The sequence below is a fragment of the Papaver somniferum genome, chromosome 6 (genome assembly GCF_003573695.1).
Source record: "Papaver somniferum cultivar HN1 chromosome 6, ASM357369v1, whole genome shotgun sequence".
Taxonomy (NCBI): Eukaryota; Viridiplantae; Streptophyta; class Magnoliopsida; order Ranunculales; family Papaveraceae; genus Papaver; species Papaver somniferum.
The window spans coordinates 36816366-36837470 of record NC_039363.1 but is presented as its reverse complement, the minus strand read 5'-3'; the positions used below and the strand labels follow the sequence as shown (position 1 = coordinate 36837470).

General features: G+C 35.4%; 1 protein-coding gene across 1 annotated transcript; it reads left to right on the top strand.

Annotated features, from left to right (window-relative positions):
• Nucleotides 1–9421: 9421 nt before the first annotated feature.
• Nucleotides 9422–16748, top strand: LOC113287317 (vacuolar protein sorting-associated protein 27-like). The gene is made up of 10 exons (XM_026536033.1): nucleotides 9422–9629; nucleotides 10983–11039; nucleotides 11155–11219; nucleotides 13115–13325; nucleotides 13412–13515; nucleotides 14894–14969; nucleotides 15164–15223; nucleotides 15312–15362; nucleotides 15463–15541; nucleotides 16369–16748. The coding sequence occupies exons 1-10, from the start codon at nucleotides 9549–9551 to the stop codon at nucleotides 16440–16442; spliced, it is 858 nt and encodes a 285-aa protein (XP_026391818.1). The 5' UTR covers nucleotides 9422–9548; the 3' UTR covers nucleotides 16443–16748.
• Nucleotides 16749–21105: the final 4357 nt, after the last annotated feature.

Sequence of the window (21105 nt, the reverse complement as noted above, 5' to 3'; positions counted from 1 at the left end):
ACTTCCATATGCTTGTTTTTTTGGTTATGGAAACACCATATTTTCATGACCTTAATATATTGAGGAGTTAGTTTTAGAATATGAAACTTATTTCATTTATTTATGACTCTATTAAATTTGAAAACTTCTACGCGTAGGTTATGTTATTTTTGAATATTAAGGGCAGGAGACGAGGAGTTACAGATCTACGTTATTTAACACCATTATTAAGCAGTATCGCTATCTGATTCTCATTCAATGTAAAATATTGAAGAACAGATTTGAAAAATCAAACGTAAATAATGAAAGAGAGGTGTAAGATGATTTCGACCGTGTAAGATGTTGTGTCACTTCTTTCTTGTTACACCATGGCATGCGTGATATTTAGGTTCTAATACATTTCCAATTTTACTTTAGTCAAACTCCTTAATGGATTCTATTTTTGATTTTATTTTTCGGTATATTGAAATACGGAACTATTTTTTGTTTAAGTATGAAATATTATGAGATGCATATTAGAAGTTTAATTTTTACTCCTCCGTTTTTTGAAAAAGAGTAACTATTTCTTTTTTATATTAAAAATAGGTCAAGATGAGAAAGTGATAATACTTTTTGTTTGGTAAGTCCACCGGTTTATTAAAGCAAAAAATCGTAATTACAAAAATTACAAGGGGGATTCAGAGGCCCCCCACTACCATAAACCAAATGGGTAAAAGAAATAACTTCAAAAAAATAGCAAAATAAATAGCTTCACCAAAAAAGAAAGAAAAAAGAAGCTACGTACGTCTATAGCCAACTCCTCTCGAACTTCCTCGTCGGTTAATAATTCTATAAGCTTTACTCTTGGAAAAAAACTTCCTCGTCGGTTAATAATTCTATAAGCTTTACTCTTGAAAAAAATTGTAGACATAGTATATATATATCCTCATAATGACCATCATAGATATCATCATCATCTTCATCTGAAGCATAAGCACCCGGCACAAGCTTAATTGGAGATTGAGCCGTCTTTTTAGATGTCTTATCCCTTAGATCCTGCTTTTCCTTAAGATATTCCTTTCTATAGGCAGGATCCCTAAATTTTGCACGAATTCCATGGTTTTTTATTTTGCTTACCTCATCCAATTCCTCTTTAGAAAGAAGAGAATTATCACGTCGTTCCTTCGAAGGCCTAGGAGATACTCCCTTAAGTACCTTTTTACCAATCCCAGAGATAACATCTTCAACACTCTTGCTCGAATCTGAATCACCACTAGAAGGACGTTGTTTTCTTAGGGCCTCTACTCCGGACTCCTTATGCTTAGTTGAACTATCATCCAAAAGTGTACCCCACTCTTTTGAGTTTTTCACTTCCAGCTGCCATGTTAGCTGCGTTAATTACAACATCGCCATCATCCAACTCTTCATTGTCAACTGCATGAACTTCCTCCTCCTCATCTCTAAAACCCAGTTCTGAACTTAAAGCTTCACATTGGTTATTGCTTACAACAATCTCCGATCTTAATAATTCATTCACCAACGGTGTAAAAGTGAAAGGAAAGCCAGACGAAACTTTACCCTTGTTTCTATCCCCAGAAGATGAGTTTTACTATTTACCTGAAGCCAATCATCTGTTGGACTAACTTGTTGCAAAAAATCATTCACAACACCATCTATGATAGTACCAGTTGACTGTTCAGAATTGTGTACTTTTGTTGCATGTACTGCATGGGAAGTTGTAGTTATCAACTTATCAGTAGCAACACGATTCTCTTCCTCAGACCTAGCAAGCTCCATCTCCAACTTTTTAGCAGCATCCTCATTATAAATACTGCCACTGGTGTTGTCTGCATTACCCGTAGCATTAGGTTTGTTATTCCTCTTAGGTTCAGTAACCCCATTATTAACCTCGGTGCCATTCCTTTTATTCTTCACTTCACACCAACCTTGAGTTGCAGTCCCAGCTTTGTTAGCAGCCTTCTTCTTACATTCAGCTTCATCATGACCAATAATGTTACAATGCAATCAGAACTTAAGACATTAGGAATATCTATGTATTTCCAGAAACTCTTACCACCAGCATTTAACCCAATTTTCTCTGGAATATGCCTTGCGAAATCAATATCCACCAAAATGGATGTTAAATAACCATATTTTAAATAACGGGTTTTCTGATCTACCACAATTAGTGTGCCAAGAACCTTTCCCAATTAAAGCAACGTTTTTTTCGTCCACAACTCAACATGAAGACCCCGGAATTTCACCCAAACGACAACATGTGAAGTTCTTTGTTTGTCTGGATTAAAACCAGGATACCTATCAATAACACGCGATACCTGTTGATTAACATACCAAGTTATGTTACGTAACTTTTCTTTATCTTCCTCACTGTTGAACATGATTAGAAAAAAACCTTTGCTCAATGGAAAAAAACCTAGGATTGAGCTTCCACTGATCTTGTAAGGTTTCCTTAACCTCAGCAGACTTTAAACCCGTGAAATCCAATCTAGCGATATAACAATGTTGGAATGGTTTACAACCCTCTTGAAAGAAATCTGTAGGAATATCCAAAGATGGTTCACCATCTCTCAAAATAAGGTTTGGTAACAGATTAATATTCACAAATGTAGGTTGAAGAGTTTTCTTTCCTTTCAGTTTTTCCGCAGAAGTATCTTTCCATTTCCATTGATGAATCTGATTATTAGGACCAGAAGAAGATGATTCTATCATCTTAGACCAACCGGAGTTGATCAAGATGATCAAAAGTTTATGAAAAAAACTTAAAAACTCTAAAGTCTCCAAGCTGGAATGGAGGTATTATATATTATTTTTTTATAATCGTCTTGTTCAAATTTAGATTTGTAGGTTGGTACCTTGTTTTCCCTTCAGTGGTTCTGCTTTCTTGTATTTTCATTCAGTACAATCTTTTATTCAAAATATATATCAAATTCAGGTTTGTAGGTTGAGTACCTTGTTCTTCTTTCAGTGGTTTTGATTTCTTGTATTTTCTTTTAGTACAATCTCATCTTCAAAATACATGTCTAGTACTTTCTTGACGCATTAAAACGTCGACTCAATATCCATAGGCCTGCAGGGGTTAAATTAATTTAATATACGGCTACATGCAAATAAAAGACTAGATACTAAAATACTTGCTAAGAGCTCTAACAAAATGTCGCGAGTTTCATAAGTAGAGATGGTTGAAGACATCCTTTGAAAAGGTTTAGAATAAAAATTCCTTAATTTTAGGAAATTGGATGGAATCATCTTCAAATGGATTTTTTTCATTGAATTATAAAGTCTTTTGCACAAATTTATTTATTTTTTTGTTGGCAAAATAAAAACTTTTATTATTAAAAGAAAAGATATTAAAACCTTATGCCGGTAACAAAAAAAAAAAGTGGTAGTAACATATTATGAACCACTAATAAGGATCAAAATAAAAGTTATACCAGTTTTTGGTAACATCATTTGAGTTCGCAAACTCATGTTTCATAAGAGCTAAAGACTATGGGAAAAATAAATAGGTAGCTTGATCCACCACACCACCATAACTCGCTCTTTTATCAGTAAAACTATAAGCATTTCTTTCTTTCAAAAGACTCTACATGATATCATCAGATTAGGTTACAAACATCAGTAACTGCTTTATTCTTCTACACCAAATGCCAAGCTTAAATAGTTGTGGGAATATCCAAAGGCATTGAAAAATTAAGAATAAAATAACTTCACTTGAAAAGCATACCAGACTTTTTGAGAAAAGATGTTATGAAAAAACAAATGAATTGGAGATTCAAAGTTGTAACAAAACAAACATGTATCAGGAACCTCAATACCCCTTCTTCTTTGCATGTCTTTAATAAGCAATCTCACTATGCAATAAGCCCAAAAAGGAAAACAATTTTGGGTGGATATATATGTTTCCATATAAAAGGAAACATAATACTTGTGATATGAGATTTATCATCATAAACTAAGGAATCATACATAGATTTGACATAAATAAAAATATTTGAAATCAAAGCCCATTGAATCTCATCCTCCGCGTCATTACTAAAACTGACAGAACCAAGATCATGGTTAAGAATAACCAGTCATCTTAAGCAGCGAAGTTCAATCTTCCAGGAATTTTCAAATTCAAGTAATACCATCCCTTGCAGACACAACTATCTCAACCACGAAAGAAGTTTAGCTCTTGAAGTTGCATAAAGATTGGGAAAAGAAACTTTAATATGCAAATCAAGAATCCAGTTATTAGTCCAGAAACATACTTTACTTCTTTTGTTCACTTTAAATCTCACATGGTTTAAGAGAGTTGAGTTGTATTTCATAATTGCCCTCCACAAAGATTTGCCATAAGTACATTTTGGTGTTTTAGAAATCTAGTTAACAACTTCAGTACCACATGTTATTGGTTCAACTAGGGCTTAACCCGTGTTGTAACTGTTAGCGCACTGCTCGGTCGAACTCGCATGCGTTGCTATTTCAAGCATGTTTGTCAATGTCAGTGATCAAAACTATAATTCTTGATTTCTAGCCTACTATAGATAATTCTCGGACTAGGATAGAAAGTGTAGTTGAGCTCAAGAACTCCATGGCGATCATCATACAAGACGAAGAACTACTCAAGGAACTGGTGGAACTTCATCGACTAAAAGGTATGTGGAGACTTGAACTTATCTATCACTCAAAAGTTTATCTACTTTATCTCCTATCTTGAGACAAAGGTCGTTTTACTATATAGACTTTGATTATACACATTTGCTATTTCGAGCCGAGTTTATCTCGCTTATCTATTTCTCGAAATATGTGTTGGTAAGCTTTCTCTTTGGCCAAGTTCATTTTTACCTAGTGATGAAAGTCATATTATGTTTCAACTACTTGAAAATGACTTTGACGAAAAATAATTTGTGAATAAAAACTATATAACGTCCTCTAAGAATGTTTCAATGATTGAAATGAGAGTTCAGAATATATATAACCGTTGTTGGATATAAGAATTGTGTGGTAACACATATATGTATAAGTCTTTATTCTGGTGTGGCCCGACCAAAGATAACTTAAATCAATTACTTAACCTAAATACTATTTAAGGTCCGACCAAAGCTAACCTAAACGAACTACGGTTTTGCCGGCGATACCCACGAAACCACTAATGATGAACGGTTGATAAAAAAAATCAAGGTTTTCTTACAAAGTTAAGATAAAAATTTATACCAACTAAGATTAATTGGAGTGTGATGATGGCAGTGGTATTATTGTAGGAACATATGATTAACAAAATAGATCTGGCAAGGATAAAGTCATTTTTATCGAATGATATGAGTTTAGGCCTTCAAAGGATTTTTATACTGTTGATATTAAGAGCTTTGAAGTTTTTTCTCTGTGCTTTTATTGGACGATACCATAAAAAATTAAGATGCATGATCCATCACACAAATTAAATAGTCTAATTCTTGGCGGACATTTTGTTTGGGTACTATATATTTTGACTGTCATCATATCATCTCTATTGGTGTTTCAGGTACGTATTAGATTTCTTTTTGATTTTCCATCTTTTATATTTAACATTGCGAACATTTCGTTTGTGTACTAAATATATATTTTGACTAACAAGGCCTGACATGGCATCAGATTCAACTATATTATGTATGATATATAAAAAATTAACTGGTAGATGGTTTACGAATCTATTACATAATGCAGTTCATATTAAGTTAAACCAATAACACCAAGCCTTCCAGATTTGTGCCCTTGCTTTGTTGCTTAATGGGTAAAACTTGAGAGCCAACTTGAGTAAACAAGCAGCTGGCAGTAAAGTGGACTGTTGGTGATGGGGCTCGGGGAAAAGAAGGAACTGGTGCTGTTGTGCCCAGGTGGAATTGGTAGAGTGAGCTGGTGGTTGTTGCTTGTTGGTGAGAAATAGCTGGTATGGAGGTTGTAAGGATCGTGGTGGTCGGGAAGGTGAGAGGGAAATGGTGGTTGCTGGTGTTTGATGGCAATAACTGGCGGGCATGGATGCGAACGTACGAACCAGTAATTGGATGATAGATGTATAAACCATGTAGGTTGATCCTTAAACCTCCGTCTAAACTGAATCATTCAAAGTTATTAGTTACCGTAATATCTCTACTGGGTTCAGTGATTATTTTTTTTTGTTTATTAGAAAGGTTAATATATATTAAAAAAAGAACAATGACAAACACATACAAAGAGAAATTAAAATCAAAGCCCGAAAGAGCCAAGGACAAGTTCAAATTCAGACAAGGTTAACCTATTGGATGCACTATATTTTCCAAAACCTGTCGAATCTCTCATATTAGTCTGCAATATAATTTCATGAACAGCTTTCCTTCTTCAAAATACTCATATGCCCCTCCTCTGAAACTGGTTAGAGAAAGAAATTTTTTCACACTGCAAGAAAATGTATTAAGGGCATAGGCGATCATCCATACATCATTGTAAATGTATAACCGTAGGAGTTCAAATCAAAGGAGCCACCCTAAGCTGCTTCCATCTAGATTAAAAAACGTCTGTTTATTCTCGAATCCGGAGTGTGTGGACGAAGTCTAAGAACACCAAGCGCTATTCCAAAATTTTGTAGGCCCATTGTTTGTTAAGATGAGATGGTTAATCCATCACGTGAAGATGAGAAGCAAGTTGGTAACGAATTATATTTAAGAAATTTATACATTAAAGAAATAACCTATTCAAGCATTTCTAATATGAAATTTGGGTAATGCACATAATCCTTGGTTACTTATGGGAGATTTAAACTGTATTTTGAGGTTAAAAGACAATAAAGGGAGTACGTAGAGCCCCTCGATATGCAGTTTTGACTGAGTGGATGCATTCAATGGTCTTTGGTAAAGCAGTTCAGCTGGACTTATAGATGTTCAGGCTTGGGTAGAATAAAAACTTGATCGGGAAATTATCAATGGAGCTTGGTTAAATAAATTTCAGAACCGGAGATGTAAGACCCTTCCCATTTTTGCATTTGAAGCCTGCCTTAATTTGTTTTTACCAACATATTCAAGAGGGTGATGCCTAGTCTTAAATAGTATCATCATATATAAGGAAAAAAATCTATTCAATATCTTTCATATTAATCGTCATTTCCTTTTTAAATAAAATATTTATGTATAGACAACTATAAAATTCCTAATAAAGCTTCTACTTATTCATAAGGATTCCATAATAAAAACCAAAATATTTTGGTTTTATTTTTTTAAAGCATTTCCTAAAATAATAATACTACCCAATTTATATTTTTTAATATATTAATTTTAATTTTTGTAATAATATAACATTAAATAGGGTTAGTTAAAGATTAGTCATGACAAAATAATAAATACCCTTCTGACTTAAATAATAGTGATGATACTTTAATCCATCTCCTATCCACTTTGGAGAGGGTTAAGGAACTATAAAAGTTGAATTTAAGAGCAAGTTTTATGGTGGAATCCAACCTATTCCAAGTGTGGAAAAATTGTGGAATGTCAAGTCTAGTGACTTCCAAGTTGGGGTCTTCCATAGTTTTTCCAAGCCATGTTCCACGATTTCGTGGGATGGTACGTGGAATCCATGGAAGCGCTAATCAGATTAGCGTAAAACGCTATTCAGAATAGCGTGCTAGAAGACGGAAAACGCTAATAAAAATAACGCCCAATGCTAATCTAAATAGCATAAAGCGTTATTCAGAATAACGTTTTTTTTATCCGTAAATTTAAAACGAGCTGTCAAAAATCTAATGGCCGAGAAAAAAGAGCTAATCTTAATAGCGTAAAGCGCTATTCTGAATAGCGTTTTTCTGACGCTATTTTGATTACCGTTTTTACGATTCCACCATTACACTTGACCTTCCATGAACTATTCCAAATGCTGAGGTGACGTGAAAGATGGAATTCTTCCACCATAAAACTTGCTCTAAGGAATATCTCTTGTCGCTAGAGCACGCAATTATGGCATGGGCGGAACTTAGGGGTGTGCAGAAAAACCGAAACCGCGGATTTCACCCGCAACCGTCCGCAAAATTGTGGATGAAAACCAATCCGCAAGAGTGTATGGGCCGGACACGATGAGTTCTCAAATCCGCAAGGTTTAGCGGTTTGGTTGCGGTTGGTTTTGTAAATCCGCGAATTCACCTGCACCGTAGTAAGAGAATTTAATAAAATGACTAAGGATATTGTTGGAAGTTGGTATTTTTGAACTTGGTGTTTTTGTTTCTCAGTGTCGATATTCCGAAGGCGGGGCTCTCTGTTGAGAAGCCTGCAAGGAAGCTAATAGCAAATTGCTGCTGCTTCTAGGATGAGATTTTGTAGCGGTAATTTCTCTGATTGATACTTCGAGATGATCTTCGGTAACACCCTTGTTAGCTACTATCCTGATATGTTGTTGCATATCACAAGGATTAATATGCGCTGGATTTGAACCATCGCGATGATGATGAGAAATCGAACGTTATTGCTGTTTGCACGTATGTGAAGGTGGTGGCGGTGGTGGGTTCTCGATATCATAGCTTGGCCTTCCACCACAACAACACCAACGTGTGCAGTGGAAAAATGTGATATAGACGACCGCTATAAAAAATAACCAAGCACCTAAGTTCCACAAAATACTTATTGATGTATCTGACAACACATGTTGAGCAAAATTTTTACTTATTCAAAATAATTGAGTGATCTACTTTTTTGTGGAAAACAATGGAGAGGAGATATATGTGCATATTCATACACATATGTAGACAACAATTTTAATGGATATGGAAAACATAATCCTAATCTAACCTGGTCTTCCAGTATTCATAAGATAACAAAATTCAGGCACTATCTAAACTTTTAGAAGTTTTTTTTTTCTTAAAAGGCTCGTACCTTTCCTGATGAACAGAAAGACTCGACGAAGGTGTTAATTCATAGGATAATATTGGAAGTTGGTATTTTTGAACTTGGTATTTTAGTTTTTGAACTCAGTATTTTAGTTTGTTTAACTTTTTTTTTTCTTGACTAAATCTGCGGTTAATGCGCATCCGCTCCGTATCATCCGCGGATTTGAAATTCGCGGGTGATTGGGCCGGACACGGTTGGATTTTTCAAATCCGCAACTTTAACGGATTGGACGCAGGTGACCCTTTATCTGCAACCGTCCGTTTGTTGCACACCCCTAACGGAACTACAGCCAGGCTAAGCCTGGCGTGAGCCACCCCCAAAAATCCATTAACCTTTTTTTTTCACTATCTATTGGGATTGAGGTGTTAAATAAGGTCTAAACTAATAGGCTTAAGCCATGTGTCCGCAAATGGTCCATCCCAAAAGCCACCCCTACACTAAATTCCAGTTCCGCGCCACTGAAATAAAATCGCCAATTTAACTGTGTCCGTCGATTTATATTGACAGGCGAGTTGTCTGGATCGGTCCCTAGTTGGAATTCAACGCCCTTCCTCTTTATTGATTTAACAACAAAAAGAAAAAGAAAAAGAAAAAAAAAAGAAGAGCTAGTGCCTGCTGAATCTGTTTATTCTTATCACCACCACCGTCATCGTCAATTTTCAACCTCGTTCCCAGTTCTGCTCAAGGGTAGAAGTATACAGAGAGATGTCGTTGGAGCCTCCACCATTTCAAGAAGCCCCACGCTGTGACGTATGCAAATGCAGTTTCAACACTTTCCGACGTAGGGTTAGTAATTTACTTCTCAATTACTCGCGCTAAATTCTGATTTCATTTTCTAATTAAATTTTTCCTTTTTTAGATTTTATATATATTGTAATAAAGGAAATGGGATTCGCAATTGCATCTCGTATAAGGTTAAATTAATTGAAATTTATGAGGCTTAAGTCATCCAGATCTTGTATCCGAGAATCTAAGATGTTATAGGAATGTAGGTCACATAATTGCTTCAAAACATAGCTTATATATATATATATATATATATATATATATATATATATATATATATATGTTGCCCAACACGGGACAGATCATGTCATGTCACCGTAACCATTAGTAACTGTAATCAGATTAGCATGGTGCACAACAAGGGGCAGATCATGTCACGGTAACCATTAGTAAGTATAATCTGATTAGCAAACAACCCAAAATATCACCTCTGTAGTATGATCCGAGCTGGAGAGTCACATAGGGTATGAAGCTGCCCCCTCCCTTGCAGGTTCTAAATAAATTTTGGTGTTCCGGCAAGGACATTGGAGGGGTTGCTTTCTCGATGCCATTGACCTTGAGGCGAATCAAAGATTCAATTATATCAAGTATGAAATATCCCTGGTCCCATGTTCAAGTAATATTAGTATAATGGTCTCAAGTATCCATTGTCTACTTAAGGTTGGGCCTAACCCATTGGTTCTCCAGCGGAATTCGGGCATGACAGTTTGGAGGGAGGGCTGTCAGTGTCAGTCTCACCTTCCTTGAGATGAATCATGTTTAATCATCTCAAGGATTCATAGTTTCATCTTTGTATATGATGTTTGTAGAACACGAGTCGTTTAGACTCCCCATTCTGCTCACTTTGTGCAGCCGCATTGCGATTTTGATTTTTTTTTTTTCCGGTTTAGAGTTCCGCTAGCCTGATACTGGATAGAAATTAGATGTGGTCTTCGTAGATTACTTTGTGTATTCATTGCTTGTTTTCTCGGCGTAAAGTTTCATAAATTTAGTGATATAAGGGGTTGGATAACTTGACAAGTCGAGAGACTGATTTTATATACATTAGATTTTATGAACAGACAAACATTAAATATGATTCAATAGAAATTCAACTAAGCCGTTCCAGAAGATGTGGTCACCACCTACACCTACTGAAACAAAATATACTTGCATCATTATGTCATTCAATCTAAACATTGTCTTCAATAAACCATTTGCGTCATCCAGTCTGACATTTTAGAAGATATACTTCTCCTTTCTTTATATGTTGCCAATTTTGGCTGTGCAAGAATTTATTTCATTGTATATACATGTTACTCTAAGAAACAAGGATTTATACTTAGCTCCACATATTCTTCTTTTTTCATGCAGCACCATTGCAGATGTTGTGGCAGGACACTGTGTCATGACCATTCATCAGATCTAATGGTATGGGCTTTAGTTCTAACTTTCCATCTTATATTTGTTTCCTCCAGTTTTTTTGCTGTTGATGAATTCTAAGTATCATGTTCTCTGCTGCCTGCACTCTGCACCAAATTTGCAGGCTTTACCGCAGTTTGGCATTCTGACAAGTGTTAGAGTATGTTCTGATTGTTTTAACAATTCTCGGTAAACTTCTACCCTTTTTACATTTACTCAGATTTAATTCGAGGATACTCTCAGCTTTATTGGTGCATGGCTGTGTTACATCCAGTGACGGAACTGGGGGGTGGCTGAGGGGTGCTCCAGCCACCCCTAAATCTTTAAATACCACTCAAAAGTCATTTTCTTATGTGTAATTTTCGGGAAAAAAACAAACAATAAACCCCCTAGAAATTTAATGATAGTGGTGTTTTAGCCTACCTAGACTTTCAATCCCGCTTCCATCGCTGGTTACATCTATAATTTTCTGGAAATGTTTTTTTCTTTCTGGATAACAGTTAAATTTGATTTGTCTGAATCAATGCTTTAACATTCTGCCTGGTTAAAAGTGAAATATTCAAATATTCAAGTACTTTGACCAAAACTTTGAAATATCAAACAACAGGTTGGTGTAACGGATCGATTGCAAAAGACAATAGTAACAACCCAGTAGCAAAAGACTAGTTAATCCAAAAAAAACCTCTAGCATAAAGCAAAGTTATGTAGTTATAAAATGATATAAAGTATAATCGCAAACCTGGTTATCAAAGTGATTAATAGTTGACTCATTAGCTTATTGGTTTATCCAGTACCGACTTCCATATCGTCTGTAAAACAAAGTTCAGTTAGTATGACATTTTAAAATTTCCATTTGAAAGAAAATAAATTCATTGATAGTTAATATAACCGTTTTCATTGACATACTTGGTTGCATTAAAAGTAATTTTGGCTGCATCTTTTATTTTGTTCATGGTTGTTTAATCGAAATTCTCTTTGAAACAAAAATTCCAGAAGTGAAACTATGATAATGGTGTAGTAGGTGTCTAGGAAAATACTCAAATAGGTTAAAATGATTTTAGAAAAAAACCTAAAATATCTGATATGCGTGGAATTACATTGGTTGGTCTTGGAAGAGAGATTTGTTCTTATCAAGACACGTAAATAAGCTAAAAGATTATTGGCTAGTATATGACTTTCCTTACTTACAGTTACTGGTACCTATTAAGGTTACCAATAGATTTTTACAATTTAGTATATTTTTGTTGAATTAATAAGAACTACTCCCTCCGTCCAAGTTATATAGGAGGAGAAACCAAATCTCTTAGATTAAGAAAATTATATGGGTTTTATAAATATCCACCATCTTTCTTGTTTTACCCTTTACTTTTAAATATTAAATATTAAATTAACTTTAGTGTAATATTATTATCATAGATAGGGGCATTTTTGGAAAGAATCATCTAGGAACTAGAACTATGCCTGTATAGATGGAGAACCAATTAATATATACCAAAATATTATTAGTTGTTTATATCTATCTATTCTATTATGATAGTCATATACTATGTTTGGTTTTTTATCGGGTTTTTTGGTGCTACTTCAGTTATATTTTTAGTACGCTTCTTTGTTATTTTGGAACATGAAACCAATGCCAACCACCTAAAGGGTTTTTCGGCTTCTGGATTCCACGGTTTCATGTTGTTTTTTTTTCTTTTTCTGTTTGGACTAGGCTCGGACCAGGTTGAAAACCACCCACGTGTATCCCTAGTGGAAGGTCTTAGTTGTTAAAATGGTTAGACCTTTGTTACTCGAAGCGGAAAGAAAGAGCTCAAAAATGAGCGGCAGACTTTGGCGATGAACCTGAACGCATGAGAGTGTTGGGCCAGTTGGTCCCATACTCCACAGCTCAGATCTACTCCGGGCACTTTTCTTATACCGATCAATATCATTTTCCTAATTTGTTTCAGTTTATACATCGATATGGCAAAATAAAAGAGATGCAGATCATTTATCCTATGTTTGTTTTCAGATTAATTAAATGGTGTGTAAAGCTGCCTTGTTTTTCAGTGGTTTGCTACACTCTAACCAAAATCTTTGTATAGATTGGGTGAAGATAAATCACAGATGACATTCAGCGGTAGTAACTCAGCGGCGGATGCAGTTTCCAGATTAGACATTCGTGACACTGTCGACGAGAAGCCTGCTCCAGATCATGAGCAGAACTCTGTTATAAATGTTCCCGAGTGCAAGTGTGGGATGCCTTTATGCATTTGTGTTGCTTCAGCCCCAGAACCAGATCCCGCTCCTTTGCAGGTATTCAGATGATTCCATTATCAGCAAAGAGTAGTTTCCATGTCGCTCTCATTTACTTGTAGTTTTTTCTCTCCCTCTTGTGACAAATGCATACTACATATACAGTCCAACCTCAACCTAGCAGCAGGAGGAAAAAGATGGACCAGACACCAAAGAATACAGGTCCAAGTTCCAACAGCAGCAACCCTAGGTCTGTGATATCTCTTCTTCTGAGTTTTGCTAAAGTTAGTGCTTTGTTCATTTATAAACAATTAGGTGCCTTCTTACTTTAACTATAATTCTTATCAGGCGATATACTTGTTAGGCAACCTATTCTAATCAGATGTTTGATAGAAAAAAACATGTTGTAGATACTCCCCTAAAAGTATAGATTATCGTAAATAAATTGATAATTCTTGATTTTGCGCTTGTCGGCCAACGTCAAACTTTAGATCATCAAGAAACCGAAGTGTAGCTTCACATAGCAAGAGTTGACTAAGGTGGTAATACCGTAATAAGCATTTTCCCGATATCAATTCTTACTGTCGAGAACTAAACTGGCCATGTTTGGAATACTGTTTAGGTTCTCGTCGATACCCTGATGATAAGTACTTGATGCGAGCTAAGTTTTGGTGTCTTAGCTTTTGGTATCAGAGATTGTGAAAAGTGTAGACTGGGTGGGTTAGCCTAGTGAATTGATATTACTTCTAGTATCTCTAATTAGTAAGGTGTTGTGCTGGAGGGGTCAAGGTTGAGTCCAATCACTTGGCAAGAATGAGGACCGAGTGACGAGGTTCGTTGGCATGTGCTTTAGTAAAGACACTCAACATGGGGTACAACCTATATGGAGTTTCCCGCTGTAACTCGTCCAGTTCTTGTCACTCTGAGGAGAAATCCAAAGGTATAAAGGCGTAAGAAAGCATTGTGACACAGTTGATAGCACTGCTGCATCTTGTCAAAGAAAACTTCGTTGGACCAAATAAACACATTTTTGAACTTCGGTCAAAGCTGCCTCTATAAAGGTTAATATGTTTGACACAGAATGAGTTTCATTCATGACCAACAACCTCATACTTCCGTATCAGCTCAGATTTTTGACTATGTAGAAGCATTGCCTTTAGGACTACTTGTAGAAACTTCCATGTGATAACTGGGGAATGCGAGACTTTGACCTTAAATGACTTTGTGGCTGCCACGTCTGTGTGATAGACAGTGCAGGAATCATGTGGTATAGAATAATCCGTGGATGAAAAACTTGGGTCCTCGACCATCTTATGGATTTCAGGGAGCAGTACAGGGTTAGTGATAATGACATGGCTGTTCATACGACGTCAGCATGGGTGAAGTTAATATAAACATCATTGTTCCGAGCACTTCATAGTTATGCTGAGCATCTAATATAATAGTTATTGACTGCATGGTAGTGGAGTGGTACTGTGACACTGAGTAACAAACTGCCATGAAAGGCAACAATGATATTCTGACATCCGTTAGTATGTCAATTTGTGGTTCTTGTTTCTATTTTCTCGAAGGAAAAGGTATTGGTTCAGTCATACTGTGGTAATAACTTATCTAAGTTAAATTTGCAGCTCGTTTTTTAATCCTGGCCACATGACAAAAGCAAGTGTGAGGGAATCCAAGGCAAACTATGAAGTTAGTGGGGAGGTACGGTAACTTCAACATCTATGTTAGAGCTTTTTTTTTTTTTTTTTTTTTTGGATCGGTAGAGAATTGGTGCTGATGAGTTTCAAACTCTTGTCACTGGTATCATCACCCAATGACTTTACCACTATACTACAGTGATATTAGAGCATATTGTTTGTGCTTATTGTCCTGTAACGCATCATTTTATTACCCAGGGTTTAAGAGAAGCTATCAAGAACAGTGACACTGCAGCAGTTAGAAAGCTTCTGAGTGAGGTATTCTAATATTAGTTTCAGATTCCATTCCGAATACAGATAACGAGCTAAACAACTGATTTTATGACTTCCTTTTCATTGTTGTTAGGGTGTGGATGCAAATTACTGTGACAAACAAGGATTATCTTTGTTGCATTTGGTAACTCTTTCTTTAGCTGGTTTCTTATGGGCACGGTGTCATTGTAATCTCAACAGTAAATGATATTTATGGTTTTTAGATATTTACTTGGTGCTTGCAGGCTGCCCTTTTTAATCAGACTGACATAGCTTTTATTCTCATGGACAATGGGGCGAATTTGGAATACAAAAATCAACAAGGTACTCAATGATTTATTTACCACTGTGCATGGAATGCAATATCACCTTTTCCGTATTCTTCGTTCCTTTTGAATTAGGGAAGAAGTTGTAGTTGTTTTTGCGAGTTCTAGCAGAATCAAAGTTCTGGTCCTCCAGTGTTCAGTACTACAGAATATAAACATGTAACCAGAGGTATTCTAGGCTAACCAAAGGAAGAGTTAAAGACACAAGCTAGAAAGGGACAACCTTGGATCCTACTCAAGTTCTTTTCCTAAGCAACTATCACAGTGTTGACAGTTATGTTGTGAACTGAATAGTACATTCAATACTGCAACTATCAAAGTGTTGAACTGCAAACGTGGTGATGCTTACAAGTTGTATTTTCCTAAGTTTTCTAAAGAACCAAGAAATAAATTACATTTAAGTTTGTGGGAGGATCCTTTGACATGGTTGTTCTCACATTTCTACAAAAAATGAGCACAATCCGAGATGTTCAGCACCACCATGGCACCATCGATCACTTTGAAAATTAGCCGTCGAAAATTAATGGCTGAAGTTAAAATTGGTAGTTGGTGAGGTTTATTGTATTGGAAATGCTCTAATTTTTGGTTTGTGGAGCACTGTAAGAAGAACATATTACCAAAAAAATTAGTTTTGAATTGTGAGGATAACCATGTTAGGATGCTCCCCTTTTTTCTTATAAAGGGTCATATGTACCCAGTCAACTCTATTCATAACAGCGGCATCTTCTGGTTAAGTTCTTTTGCGAGCAAGGATATTTGTCTATTTCTGGAAGTTTTTGTTTGTGAGGTAGTAACTCTAACAGTGCAATGTTATTTTTTTCCCAGGAGAAACCGCATTGGATTGTGCCCCAACCACTTTGCAGTACAGAATGAAGCAAAAGATGGAAAATGGGGCTTAGTTGAAGTGAATGGGATTCAGTAATGCATGAAATGGGCATGCTCAGTTTTTATGGTGGCCAAGGTGGTGCACCCCAGTGATAGTGCTGTGAACATCGAAAAACAATGTAAACATTTGCAGGAACATGGTGTAAGAACAAATGATGTATTTAGAAGAAAATTCGTGTCCATTTCAATGGAATGTAAGTGTACAAAGCAGAGGCCAAGAATACTACGCCCTGAAGAGCAACGCAGTATAATGCATCTATATGGTTGAGGCCCAAATTTTATGTGGAGCCTCCGTCAGAATAAGCAATTTTTTTTTTGAAGCATAAATAAGCAAGATTTATATATTACCCACCGACTACTTGTGTAGGTTTAAGAGTATAGCAATATTTATATATTACCCACAGACTACTTGGGAGTTGTAAATATTGCTTTACTCTTAAACCTATGTAGCTAGCCACTGAATAGAGTATAAGGGGCCATGCTGAAGTAGTCGACGCGAGGTTTCCTTCTACGTGCTTCACTTCTATACCAGGATCATGTTTATTGAGTTTCAAACTAAACTAAAACCTCTGCATAAAGATCCGAAAAAGAAAAGAAAAAAGATCTTGTATGGAGGTTATTCTCGTACAGAGGCTCACTCTGAATAAACCAAATTATTCTAATGGTGGGTTTGGCTGTAGAATTTACAAATTTAGGAATTTATAATCCCATGGGATTACAAATTTTTGAATTTCGTGCAAATCCCTCGTGTATTTGGTAACTCAATTAAAATACCTAGGATTTGTACCGTTACCATGTTTGGCATTATTCTCATAATCTTAAAATTGTAAAAAAGTGGGTTCATAGATCCCTTGATAAGTTTCCTAACAAATCCTAAGGGATGGGTCGGACTCCATATGGAGAATTTGATGGAAAAGTGATTCTCATAGGAAACGTGATTCCAGGAATTTGGGCAACCAAAAGTACCGAGGGAAACATAATTCCACCAAATCCGCCGGACCCATAAATCTCACATATAAAATTCTGCATCTAAACCCACCATAAAAGAAAAATACATTATATATAATATGCTATTTACAAGGGATTTTGTTTTAGATGTTCAAATATATGAAATTTGTTATATCACAATTCACATAAAACTCAACTATGATACTGATAATTGAAAAATGAAATCGTATAGTCAAAGATATTTATGTTGAGATGTGCAAAAAAAAAAATGCAACGAGTCCACTTCGATACAAAAAGATCTTGTAAAATGGTAAGAGAAATCGGTGTCTCAAACTTTAATGTATGACAGACTTATATTATTTATAATGTCAATTATTTTTATTTGGAGGTAAGTTCCTTAAGATCAGACCGAGTTCTTTTTTTTTGTTGTAACTTATTCGAATATGGAGTCTATTCTTAAATATAACGTAAAAAGCATAACCAAATTTTTTTGTTCTAATACAAAGATGAATCTTATATGGAGTATTTTTTTTACCGTAATTGATGCTTTTGTCTCTCATTGTTGCATTTCCACGAATCGATGAGTTTCCTAACTTTTTTTTCTTCCAAAGCAACAAATTCTATTAATGAAGAGCATAGAGATACACGACACAACCGTACGGGAGATATCAAGTGGAAAATTATCTAAATAATCAAAATTTATACAATTTTCTCTTGCCTTTTTTGCTAACATGTGCCATGTGCATTACACCGTTAGCCTCTTGGTTTACTGCATTATAGAACCATAAGTTACTACTGAAATTTTATGTGTAACATCTAAAATCAGAACTTGATTTACCCCGTGTACATTGGGTTCGTCTTTATTTAAAGAATTAATTACTGCACTTCAGTATCTGATTCAAATATTACTCTATAAAAGCCTCTTTCCTTCTCCCAGTTAATATCTTTACCATCACTTGACATTCTAGCTTCTCCATTGCACATTCTGGATTTAATCCTTTATCAATGAATCCTCCTCTTGCTTTATGGCACATACATGGAAAATCCTGAATTGTTAGTCATATGCTTTCTCTAATAGTTTTTGCTGCATAAAAGTCATCCATATTAACTTTCATAAACCCTACATCAGGAGGTTCTCAATCTTTCACATGCAAATTAGTGCTCCTATTATTAAGACCATTTCCATTACTACATTCAGACATTGTACAGTAAGCTGACAGATCTTACCGACAACATGGAGTCTATTAGGGTTAGTATTTTGGAAGATTTTATGCACATGTCCTCCCAAATAAACCAAGCAACATTCGTAAACCCGTAAAAATTATCTTCATGATTCCTGTAAGAGTTAACAAAAACATTACCTATTAGATTGAGCCAATTGACAATCTAAGCACATAAGCTAGTGTTCTAATTCGCCCGAAAAGAAGTGTTGCCATTTGTACCTGACCAAACGGACTTAACATAAAAGCACTCTAAGAACAAATGATCAACATATTCCACGTTAGCATTACACAAGCTTACAATGATTATCAATATCATTCATATATCCCTAGAAATCTTGTCTCTAGTAAGTATGATATCTTTGAGACATTTACATATTAATAATTTAACCTTATGAGGAACTTTTTTTTGGCTAAAGGTGTTTTGAAATTTCGGTAGACACAAGACTAGCAGTAGAAGTGGTAGTTGAAAAATGATAGTTTAACAAGTACACCACCAACTTTTCTGTTTGATAGGAGTGCGAACCCGTGTAGGACTTTTTAACAATTAAATTAATAAATTTTAATATGAAAAGTAAAAAACACACATACAAGAATTTTGTTAACGAGGAAAACTATAATGACAGAAAATCCTAGGGACCTCGTCCAGCTTTCAACAGTCAAGTGTATTAAACCGCTACAGCACTAGACTATTATGAAACTTGGGACTGGAATATAGTTAAAACCGAATTATTCCTCCAAGTAATTCGGTTGTAGTCGTGTTCCTTACGTTTCTTGAACTTCGCAAGGTTCTACACACTTGATTCCATTAGCTGAAGTCTTTTACAGCCTAATTGTTGCTTCAACCTCAATGAAGAATTTTGATTCCTATCTACCCATATCAGACAATCCTATTTGATTTTCCTTTTGATGTGTTTTCAATCTAAGTTCGAAAATATGTTTGCAGTAGGAAAAGTGCATAAAAGCCCATGTATCCAGAACACCTACATTCTGATAATCCTAGATCACCAACAACCTTCAAGAATAATCCAAACAAATCAAGGAAGAGTTTATATATCTATATTGAGGAATCGCAAACTCTGAGACGAAGATAAGTATGTGATTTCTATCTATCTTGTTCCTAATCTAAAGTTCGTAAACTTCATTAATCATTAGAACAAGATCTGGATACAAGAAGTATCAGGTAAAAAGATAGTCAGACCGGGCTTCACAAATCCATAATTGAAGTCTTAACCTAAAAACCATAGGTTATGAAGGATGACTCTATCTTTTCAAATAGGAAACAAGAGTGTCAGGGTTTAAGAATTCATATCGCAAGAGTCTATCTATTTATTGATTTTTAAGGCTACAAAGAGCTTGAATTCAAGCTAAGTTTGCTTTAGATTTAAGCAAATACTTTCTCATTTTTTATGAAATTCTTATTATAAATTCATGAAAAGCATGTGAAAAATTTTCCTTGAAATTACACAGAAGAATATGCACTATGGTCCGGTTCTGGAACCGTGCACAATGATAGTCCATAGCTGCTAAGTAAACTTTTGAACTTACAAAATGTAACGGTGTTTGATAACATTCAAGACTAAACAATGATCCACAATCCCAAAGTGATTTCGTGAGTAAAATTATCTTAGAAGTGTCTGTGAGAGTTGTTGAAAAAACAAAATAGTTTGTGACCTTCTGCTAAACTGGAAATGGAGAGGTTTGTAAATCGAAACTTCTTCTATGCAATGTCTAAAGTACACATAGTCATACGACTTAGTCTCGTATATAGAAAGGTAAAAATTTGAGTAATAGGTTGATTCAGTCTTCACATACCTTTTATTGATGAAGTTCTCCAAATGTCTTCGGTTGTCCCATGTATTTAATAGGTGATTCAGTGATGTATAATACTTAATTACACACTTCTAATCCAAGTCCGATACCTGACTAACTGTAGACTAGAAATCAAGATATAGTTTTCTGCAACTAAATTTGAGAACAAGCTTGAGATTACAAAACTCGCGAGTTCGACCGAGCAATGCTCTAACAGTCTCCCCCTTGTCAATTTTAGTGACAAAACTATCAATACATAAAGATTCGTAATAAATAAACCTTTCGTCTCCAAAGTCCATCATGCATAATTTCCTTGGCTCTTCAACACCGTCTTGAATTCTTCGTACTTCAAGTTCTTCAATGGTTATGTGCTTGTCCAACTCAGCATCATTGTTGTTGAAGATTTGTAGAGATAACAACTTATGAGGATACTCTTGCGGGCCTTCATAGAATGATAAAATCACCCAAATCAATGGTTGTTATACAAAAATATATTATTATTACCTTCATCAAAGTTCAATTGTACCACAACTTCAAAGTAATACTACGGTGATATGTGCCTCCCCCCTCCCTTCCCCACCCCACAGTCGATACTTACGTCTTTTGCATAATAGGTGAAACCTATAGATATAAATCCACTTTCCTTTACATAACGATCCGTAAACCATATGTATGTAGTAAGATACCCATTTTTGTC